Source organism: Medicago sativa, chromosome 7 (genome assembly GCF_051527215.1).
Source record: "Medicago sativa cultivar Bolivia chromosome 7, Bolivia_mono, whole genome shotgun sequence".
In the NCBI taxonomy this organism is placed as follows: domain Eukaryota; kingdom Viridiplantae; phylum Streptophyta; class Magnoliopsida; order Fabales; family Fabaceae; genus Medicago; species Medicago sativa.
In genome coordinates this window covers 57173964-57184427 of record NC_140755.1, presented here as the reverse complement: position 1 = coordinate 57184427, position 10464 = coordinate 57173964, and the positions used below count along the sequence as shown (strand labels likewise).

The window sequence follows — 10464 nt, the reverse complement described above, 5'->3', positions numbered from 1 at the left end:
ACAAATTTTCAACGGTTAACTTTAGTGGCCCACGCTAACTTTTTTTTCAAGCTCCGCCGTACAAGGACTGTTAAGAAAAGAAAAATCATAATCATAATCATGTGAAGACAAGGGGTATCACAACTCACAAGTATGTTTTATGCACAATCCCAAAAAACCAAGTCATATTTCAGACTGTCATCTTAAGCGTGGTAGTCAGCTATAGTATAATAAAACAATATTTTATTCGAAAGCATGAGAAAGAACAGGCAAAATAATAATAAAAAATAAATAGAAAAGGAGACATTAATCAGTTAAGACTTCAACAAATGGAAGTTTCTTACTTTGTAGATGCAACTAAACCTACATCAATCTTCTTGCTTAAAATATATATCTCATTATAATCCATGAACTGTAGCAGCCCTATAATTCAGCTTCTATTTCTTTGACAGTATTCTCTTTGTACCAATACAGGATTTCAACACCACAAAATGATAAAAAGTAAAAAACAAAAAATTATATTAGTTCTTTCATTTCCTTCATATTCATGATGAGTTCCCATTAGAAAATCAATCATGAAGATAATTATTTAAAAAACAATCATGAAGATAATCATTTCAAAAGGGTCATGAGAAAACATTTGAATGCATATTTAAGCCTCTTTGGAATACCTTGTTTGAGTTTATCTACTGTCATAACTAATAAGCATTTTTCTAAAACCAATCTTTAACTTATTTTCATAAAATATCCACGATAGTTAATGAAAACATCTTATATAGAAAAAAAAAATTGGACTTCATTCTACCTTTTGTTATAAAAAATGTTTATACTCACGCACTGATGTTGTAAGTGCTTAACTAAATTGAGTATCTAAATAGGGCCACAGTGCTCAATTCAGTTACACCACTTGCATTTCCAGTAGCAAGTGGTGACCTGCTATTGCAGGTTCCTCTCTCGAGGGTGACCCGCAACTGCCAGTGAGTATTACAGCTAGCTATTGTGATTCTATTACATTCATATATAGTCAAGTGTAAACTACTATTAAAATCACATCTGAGGAAATCACGCTGAACTAGTTAAAAACTTTACAAAAATCACATCTGCTACTACTATTAAAATCATAAATGTTCAACAAATTTACTAGTGTGCCCCATCAGTCAATTTGTTGATGGCTATAATTTAATAGACTAGATCATTTGCGATACATAATCCTTAAATAAAATTTTATTAAAAAAGGAGAATTTTTTTTTTTTTTTGGTTTAGCAAGAAGCTGAGCAACTAGATATTATTAAAAAAACAAATCAATAACAAACTTCTTAAAAAACCAGCTTAGTAGAAAAATGAGGTAAAAAAACACTTATAGAAAAAAAATGAGGAAAAAAACCGTTATAATAGAAAAATAACAATTATTTTTGTTTCACAAAAAATTGAAGTATTTGATAACAAACCTTTTACAAAAAACAACTTTTTTATTTTAGGAATACTTATATTTTAAAAGTAGGGTTAAATATGTTTTTGTCAGTCTCCCGAGAAGTCACTTGGTTGGAAGGTTTGCCCTAACCCTTAGAGGAACTTGGTTCGAGACCTGGCACCAAGAGAAGGGGTAAAATATGTTTTTGTTCCCTATAAATATATCAACTTTTCGTTTTATTCCTTCTAAAAAATGTCTTCAACTTTTAGTCCCTATAAAATCTTCAATCACTATTTTTGGTCCCTATTTTTAATTTAATTTTTGTATTTTTTTAATGAAATTGTGCATAAATGTGTAAAATATTCTAAAAAAAATTCCAAAAAAAAAATTAGAATTTTTTTAATAAAACACAAATTAAATATGAGTTTTTAACCTTAAAAAATATAAAAATTCATATTAAATTCATGTTTCATTAAAAAATTCTAATTTATTTTAAAAGCGATTCTTATAATATTTTGAATTTTTCTGCAAAATTTTATTCCAAAATATGATTTCTACATACGAGTTTACTTTAAAAGAATGACCAAAAATGAAGGTCGGAAATTTTTTAGAAACTAAAAATTGAAGAAATTTTTAAAGGGACTAAAATAAAAAGTTGACATGTTTATAGGGAACAAAAACATATTTAACCTTGAAACTAATATCCACTGAATTTTTTAAAATATCCTCGATTAAATTTTAATTTTACTAATTTAGTACACTTCATCGTCAATTCGCTATTTTAGAATAAGTATAGGAAGTTTTCGTCAATTCGCTATTTTAGAATAAGTATAGGAAGTTTTATCGAATGATGGATGTGATTCATTGAACCTTTGGAATACTAAAAGTTCTTTGTTGGAGATAGAAATACACCCACCGTTACCAAACTGTACTTCACAAGAGGAACTCTTGTTCTTTCTTCTTCTTCTGGCTGACCGAAACTCTTGAGGTGAGTAACAAATACTAATTATATTCAGTTTAAAGTTTCTCTCTATTTATCTTCTCCTCACTCCATTTTTTCAATGATTATATTTTTCCCTTGCATGCATCCCTCTTCTGTGATTATATATTTTTTTTCGATGTTCCTCACTTTTAATTCTTCAATAGAGTCAAGCTAGTTCTTCTATGCTTACTAAATCAAATTCACATTCACATTTTTCTTCCATAGTCACTATTTTTGGTGTCATTTAGCTTGGACCCTTAAAGTTTTGGTCCAAGATGGACCAATTTTTTTTAACCATTGGATTAAATCTGCTACCAATTCTTATCGTAGCCCATCTGCACCAAATAAAACCCATCAACTTCATCTCTCTATCATTGCAAGTTTTCTCGGCGTTTTTTACCACTGTAGCACTGTTAAAATAATTATGTACAAAAGTACCACTCTTTCTAAATTATATACAGCTTGACAGCCCTTCTACTAAGTGAATGACACGTGCCCTTGAAAGTGGGGAGAATATTCTAGTTTTGTTTTTTGTGCAGAATATTATGGTTTTTCTTTCTTCTAACTTCATTTTCTTTTTACCGTTAAATTTTTTAAATTTTTTTATTAATTGTTTTGTTATATTAAAAAATGTAATTAAAGTTCCTATTTTATTTAATCGTTAATTGAAGTTTTTTAATTATTAATTTAAGTTTTCTAGCTAATTAAAATAGTTTATATTTTTTGAGAATTATTAATTAGAATTTAATAAAACAATGTTTCTTTTATTAATTTCTTTCATATTCAAAAATAAAAATAAAGCTCCTATTTTAATAAATTTAATTATAATTAAATCATTAATCTCCACAATGTCCCCACAATGCTAATGTTTCCTAAAGAAATTGACTTGTTGTTATGTATCAATTTCATCTATTAATATGCGGTGCATCAGAATGTCAAATTAATGTAATCGAAAATATAATTATAAGTCTCCATTTGTATTTTTATATTTTTCTTTAATATCATTAATTAAATAACTAATAGTATAATTAAATTGAAACTCAATTATTTAATTAATAATTTATTTTATATTTTTCTTAATATCATTATTCAATTAATTCTTGTTTATTAATATATTAACAATACATAAAAAAAAGTACTCCCTCCGGTCACATTTATAAGCAAAAAATGACTTTTTAGCTACATTGAATAATTAATGTATCCAGTCACCTTTATAGGTTAGATAAATTAATTATTCAATGTATCTAAAAAGTTGTTTTTTTGCTTATAAATGTGACCAGAGGGAGTAGTGCTTAAAAAAAACCATTATAAACGCATGATGGTTGAAGAAAGAAAGAATAAATGGTGGTAGTGATGTGCCAAGTGTCCCAATTTTAGTGGCAATAGTTTACAATCAAACAAAAGTGTCGCAGTAGTGTACATAATTCAAAAAGGATGATATTTTGGTAGATAATTATTAAAATAGTGTTACAGTAAAAAAAAAAAAAAAAAAAAGGCCAGCTATCTCTTTTAACATTTCCCTAATACTAATCATCAAATAGTTCGGAAGTATCTTTCAAAAAAAAAAAAAAAAAATAGTTCGGAAGTAAGAACTATAAAGAGCCTCCATTCACAATCTCAGCTCTCAATCCCTGCTACTACTACTTCTCTATACTCCATTTGCAAGGCTGAAGCAAATTTCATCGTTTCTTTTACATACAGTGAGAAAATTCAAAACTCAAAGAAAGCCTACCATATTACCAAGCATGTGCCAAAAAGATAATCAAAAGCAATAGAAAACAAAAATACAACCCTCTATGGTAGCACAACCTTGAGTTTGTCAACTGTGTTGTGAGTATTATGAGTTTTTTTTATAATTATTTTATTTAATCTTGTTCATTATTTGATTAATTAACGTAGACTTTTAAAATCATGGTAAGAGGCTTTACTGCTTGCCTCTTTTTGGAAATCTGGAAGATAAGGAAGAGAGAGTAAATGAGAGTGATGGACTAGATGGGTTAGATTTGGTGTTTAAAGAACATGATAAGATTTGGTGGGTTATACAATCTAACTGTACAAAAAATTGGTCCATCATGGACCAATATTTTCATAGGTTCATTTTATACGGAACCCCACTTTTTTTTGTTACTTCTCAACTATCAGAGGGACGACCTCCTCGATGATGTTGTACATAGGCTATATGTTTGTTGATTCTTCTAAGAATATTGAATTTAAATAACCTTGCTTTTTTAATTGTTAAAAAAGATAAATCTATAAAGATGCATAATTTTTTGGTTAATCAAAGTGCACCATGTTATTCAATATCTATAGGATATAAATCTTGATCCATGTAGCCGACCCCATATACAAGTCTTGGTGATCGTCGATGTCACATATAACAACAACCAATATCTATAGGATATAAATCTTGATCCATTGTCTTGGTGGATTGCACTTGTGTGACATAATGTCACATGTCATTGACCAATTCTAGTGTGACATGTGATAATACAATTTTGTTAAACATATAAAGATTGAAAGAAAGAGAGAAAATAGTTGAATTGACGTACGTGTCACAATTGGATTGGTCAATATCAATGATATTCCCTCCTTAACGGTGCACAAGTGGAGTCCAAGACTATCATTATTTTAAGGAAAATGCTAACAAGTGCCATAAGGGCATTGTTTAAGCATCTAAAAGTAGCAATTTTTGCATTGGAAATTGTACCGTTATGACTTTAACATGTGTTGGACTTGTATTTTCAAGACATAGTTTCTTTTTGTGGGTTCCTTAAACAATGCCCTTAGGGCACTTGTTAGCAAGACCCTTATTTTATTTGATCCTTTGGATTTTGGAATGCAGATGGTTGATGATCGGATTAGTGCATTGTCAGATGAAATCATTTGTCACATTCTCTCTTTTGTCCCGACCGAAGATGTTTTTAAAACTAATATTCTTTCAAAAAGGTGGAGACCTCTACGACTTTTAATTCCCAATCTCGACTTTGATGATCGTCGATGGAGCCGTGAACTTTATCCACGCTTTTTGTATATGGTATATGCTACCATTTACGCACGAAGTCTGCAAAATCCTATCAAAAGGTTCTGCCTTAGATGTGATGGTAATTCTATTTACGAGCCACTAGAACTTGATGTCAAGACGTGGTTAACTGCCGCTGCAAAACGCGGAATGGAACACCTCGATGTTCATATTTCCGATAGACATAATTTTAATTGTGTTTTTAGCTTCAAAAACCTTGTCGTTCTCAAGTTGAACGTGATACACATTACAACCACTTTATCAGTTGACCTTCCCTTGCTTAAAACTTTACATTTGAATGGAGTTTATTTTTCTCGACATTGGTTACTATTGCAAATTCTTGATGGTTGTCCAATTCTGGAGGATTTTGAAGCAAAAAATATATTTGTCCGAAACTCGACAGATGAGTATGATGAAGAGTTTAAAAGGTTAACCAAGTTGGTCAAGGCAGACATTTCCAATCTATCTGTTTTCAATGTTCCTTTAGAAGGCTTTTCTAATGTTGAATTTCTTCGGCTAGAAGAGGTACGAATATATATTTTTTCAAGTTGTTATTCATTTCCAATTTCGCTAATTTGCTTAGTTTGTTTCTTTTGTTACCTGTAGATCTATGGATTTGTTCCGGAGTTTTCCAATTTGACGCATTTGGAGCTTATTTGTAGGAGAAACGTTAATTGGTGTTTGATATATGATGTGTTGGAGAAATGTCCTAAGCTTCAAAAACTTCTTCTCGATATGCCTCAACTTGTAACGTCCGTTTCTTCTCTTTCCTGGTTCCCAGATATCTTTCCTGAACGCATCTCTTCACATTTCAAAGAGTGCACTATTGCAAATTATAGAGGGCAACATCATGAGTTGCAATTTGTACAATATATTATGTTGAATTCAACATCTTTACAGAGGATAACAATATGCAGTCCACCATCCATGACTCCCCAGGAGATGCTTGAAATGCAAAAAGAGTTATCGTTCTTCCCAGTGAACTCTGCGACATGTGAAGTTAATTTTAAATTTGTTTGAGTTGCTGCAAATTGTTTCTAGATGATTGCATTTTTAATTTGTTGTGTTATGATCTCTCATCTGCAGATTACCGAAAATGATGGTGTATATTTTTAGAATACATAGATTCTGTTATATAGGTGAATCGTTGGATATGCTTTTCTCAACCGTATTCTTTTGAGGATACCATACAACCCCTTTAGTAAGATTTAAAGCTAGTACTCAATATTTGTTGGCATTAGAAAAATGGACAGGTTTTATTTTGATACAAGTGAAAATCCAAAAACAAAAGAAGAGATGGTTTAGAAATCATTAAGAAATGTCGACCTGGACCTTAAATTATGGTTGACCTTTAACTATGATAGCCTATTGTTTTAAAAGTCTTTTCTAGAGTAAAAATAGTCCCTTCCTCTATCTCAGCTTTGTTAGCGAGCTCATTAAGACTCTTGGAAGAAATTGACATGGACTACAAGGAATTGACTCTTGAATCTGGCATCAATAACTGCTCTTGGTCTTACCCATTCCTTCATTATCTTTAAGATGTTGTGATAGAAGCTCTCCCGTCAGCCGCAACGATGTATGCCCTGGCGACCACCTCTGAAGATTGTCAAATTAGTTTGACATGGTGGGGTATATGATTTAAATCCTTTTTTAATGTGTTCTATGGTGTTCACATCAAAGTCATTCGATTCTTTCATGACGCTTGAAACTGGAATTTCCATTTACTTTACCATGATAATCCAAGTTCGCCATTCAATGAAAAGATAATCTATTTACAAGACTCAGTTTCATGTTTCGCCTTTCAATGCCTTGTCAAGGTTTACATATAAAAATTCCTCCAAATCACAAGCTTAGTGTTATGACACATACATGCCTAACCTATATGGAACTGATATATAATTTTTTTAAACCAAAGGTCTATTTTATTTAATGGCTTTTCTTAACATTTTCTTAGAATTGATCCAGTTTTTTCATTGAAGCATGTACTAGTATTGATCTTTTTGGAAATAACCCTCTTTCTTAGGTTTGTATCTAACTTGTTTTGTTTTAATTTTAATTTCATCGTCACCCGATGCTTATATTGATTTCATAGGTTATTAATGTAAAATGACCGAGGGAGTAATTGACTTTCACTAATTTTCTTACTATGTAGGAAAATTTGCTTATACTCCCTCCAAGATTTTCGAAAAAAAATTGGTTCTATTTATAAGAAAATGTCACAACTTTTTAGAAGACTTTTATATTGTCATTTAATGTTTGTCTTTTTAATATTTGTAAATGTATTTAAGACTGTATTTTCTTCTTATAATAAGAATTAGAGAAAAGAATACATAATGGAGGGAGTACATTTTTTCAATTGTACTCTTTGATTAATATATTTTTTTTTTCTCTCAAAAAAAATTAATATATTTTTTGAACAACTCTTTACTTAATATTACTTGCATCAATTCAAAATTTTTACTTTACATTCATGATAATGATAATGGTGATTACACAAATGATACCTTAGTAAAATTATTATTTTCTCACTTTCATTTACATGTTTTAGAGTATTTATATGTTTTTTAATATGCGTGAAATGCTCAAATAGGTACCTAGTTTAATTCAAAATCTACTGGTAATAAAAGTCCTTTACTCGACACTTGAATATTTATTGTTCAGTTTTTGAGAATGACAAAGCATGGAGTACAATAAACGGCTACACGCAGCTTGAGAATTGATCCTACTTTAATACACACACATCCTTAAGTTACTCGAGAAAACAAATACTCATGTGACATTACTACGTACTGATGATAGCAATAAACAATTAGGTTACCAAGATGAAATTGCGAGTATAAAGTACTATCAATGTACATGATTCAAATCAGTACACAAGGTGCAAGTACTAGTACTATAAGACAGTCGATATTCTGCACCAAGCAAAAGGTTGTTCACGATGATATTGCATTATTTCTTCACTGAAAAACAAAAAAAAAAAAAAAAGAAGATGATTTTGCATCATGTGATACACTGAAACAATTTTATTGCATTTCTTTTATTTAATCTTCACAATTTTGAAATGCAGATGGAGACTGACAGGATTAGCTCGATGTCGGATGAAATCCTAAGTCACATTCTCTCATTTCTTCCAACTGAAGATGCTTTCACAACAAGTCTTCTTTCACAAAGATGGACCTCACTCTGGCTCTTAGTTCCTACTCTTGACCTCGATGTATCTCGATTTATCAAATCCGGCAAACCCATTTCACGGTTTCCAAACCTGGTATTTGCAGCCATTTTCAAACGAAGTGTTTACCACCAACCCATCAAAAAACTCCGCCTTGTAAGCGAAGGGAGTTTTGTTGATGAAACTTTGCAATACGATTTTGAGACATGGTTGGCTGGTGCAGGAGAACATACATTGGAGTATCTTGAAAATTGGACATTAGCTATAATATGCCTTGTTGCATTTATAGTTTACGTAACCAGTGGCGGATCTTGAGTAAATTTGTTGGGGGTGCCGAACTTCTATGGAATATATATCAAACAGTTTTAAAAACTAACATAAACAATAACTAGCCTGGTGGCCTAAATCCCTTGAAAGTACCAAGGGATGATGGGTTCGAATCCCATCAGAAATGCTTTTTTACTACAATTTGTAAAAATAAAAGACAAAATATGTTAAAATAAAAGACAAAATATGTTAAAAAGAACACCAAGAAGTGTTGAACCCGCAACCCTTTACCAATTTATGGCACCCCTTACCACTGCAACAACCAATTTGTTATTGACATAACACACCTAATATAGTATATAAGGGAATTCTGGGGGATGCCATGGCCCCTAAGGGTCTCAACTGAGATCCGCCACTGTACGTAACCTTGTGGTTCTCAAATTGAAAAAGTTATGCATGCAAACTTTTTCAAATGTTGATTTTCCATTACTCAAAAGTTTACTTCTAAATCGTGTTAGTATGTTTTTTATTGAACTTCTTAACGGTTGTCCAATTCTTGAGAATTTTGAAGCAGAAAACATAAAAATCCGTAACTCCTCGATTTCCCCTGACCAAGTGATTAAATGCTTACCAAAGTTTGTTAGAGCAAACATTTCAAACTCATCTCGATGTGATTTTCCTTTAGAACCTCTTTGTAGTGTTGAATCTCTTCGCTTCGTAGAGGTAACATAGTCCTTAATTTGTTATTTATTATGTCCTAATTTTACATGTCTTGTCTTTTTTCTCGCTTTTGCAGATGTTCAGCAACATTCCTGTTTTTCGCAATTTAACTCATGTGCATCTTGTCTATTTGACTCATGTTGATTGGAAACTGGTTTTTGATGTGTTGAAGAATTGCCCCATGCTTCAAAATTTTGACCTTGAGATGCCTCTATTGTTTACATGTATTTTTTTTATCATATCTCAGGGCCAAATATTTTGCCTGAAACCGTTTCTTTGCAGTTGCAAAAGTGTACTGTTAAAAATTTCATTGGAGATGTGTATGCGGTGAAATTTGTTCGATATATTATGCTGAATTCAACATGTCAACAGAATATAACAATTAGTTGTCATCCTTTCATGGATTCCCAGAAGAAGCTTGAATTACAACAAGAGTTATTGTCCTTCCCAAAGAGCTCAGCGACATGCCAAGTTTATATTAAATGATACTTGTTGTTTGGTTAGCTGCAATTTGTTCCTAAATGATTGCATTTGTATTTGCTTTTTACATTACATGTAATGCAATGGCTGGTTTCTAGAGTGATGTACTCTATCTACATCTTTTAAAAGTAATGAAAAATTTCATTTTCGTGGTATTAAATGTTTAAATTAAAGTTATTTTTGGTTGTGCAAAATATACTTTTATAGCATGTCTTCAAATTGGTAATCGAAAAATCGATTGAATTATGTGGTGATAGTTTCTTAGATACCTATAGTAGTATCTTAAATTTTGTGTCTCATAGTGCCATCCAATTTCTATTTTCAATCTTTCAGGAACAAACCATATGCAGTGCGCTAAGTTTGAGTGGTTAAATCCAGCTTTTAATTTATTGTAAACCATAAATACTACTCCCTCCGTCCCTATATGTAAGCATCTT

At 31.1% G+C, this 10464-nt stretch overlaps 2 protein-coding genes across 3 annotated transcripts; both read left to right on the top strand.

Annotated features, from left to right (window-relative positions):
- Positions 1-2270: 2270 nt before the first annotated feature.
- Positions 2271-6525, top strand: LOC146907023 (FBD-associated F-box protein At4g10400-like). 2 transcript variants are annotated; one of them, XM_085726704.1, is made up of 3 exons: positions 2271-2378; positions 5215-5916; positions 5998-6525. In XM_085726704.1, the coding sequence occupies exons 2-3, from the start codon at positions 5215-5217 to the stop codon at positions 6409-6411; spliced, it is 1116 nt and encodes a 371-aa protein (XP_085582830.1). In that variant the 5' UTR covers positions 2271-2378; the 3' UTR covers positions 6412-6525. The 2 variants fall into 2 exon arrangements, with proteins under 2 accessions (XP_085582830.1, XP_085582829.1); XM_085726703.1 differs by lacking the exon at positions 2271-2378 and adding an exon at positions 3696-4202.
- A 1824-nt stretch (positions 6526-8349) lies between these two features.
- LOC146907022 (FBD-associated F-box protein At3g52670-like) lies at positions 8350-10130 on the top strand. The gene is made up of 2 exons (XM_085729018.1): positions 8350-8854; positions 9606-10130. The coding sequence occupies exons 1-2, from the start codon at positions 8453-8455 to the stop codon at positions 9876-9878; spliced, it is 675 nt and encodes a 224-aa protein (XP_085585144.1). The 5' UTR covers positions 8350-8452; the 3' UTR covers positions 9879-10130.
- Positions 10131-10464: the final 334 nt, after the last annotated feature.

What these genes read in the sequence shown, in the direction of transcription:
- LOC146907022 (XM_085729018.1), top strand. Translation starts at nt 8,453, where the DNA reads ATGCAGATGGAGACTGACAGGATTAGCTCGATGTCGGATGAAATCCTA. An exon ending in TTGTTGCATTTATAGTTTAC is followed by an intron (nt 8,855 to 9,605) that starts GTAACCAGTGGC and finishes CATGTCTTGTCT; the next exon opens with TTTTTCTCGCTTTTGCAGAT.
- LOC146907023 (XM_085726704.1), top strand. Translation starts at nt 5,215, where the DNA reads ATGGTTGATGATCGGATTAGTGCATTGTCAGATGAAATCATTTGTCAC. An exon ending in AATTTCTTCGGCTAGAAGAG is followed by an intron (nt 5,917 to 5,997) that starts GTACGAATATAT and finishes TGTTACCTGTAG; the next exon opens with ATCTATGGATTTGTTCCGGA.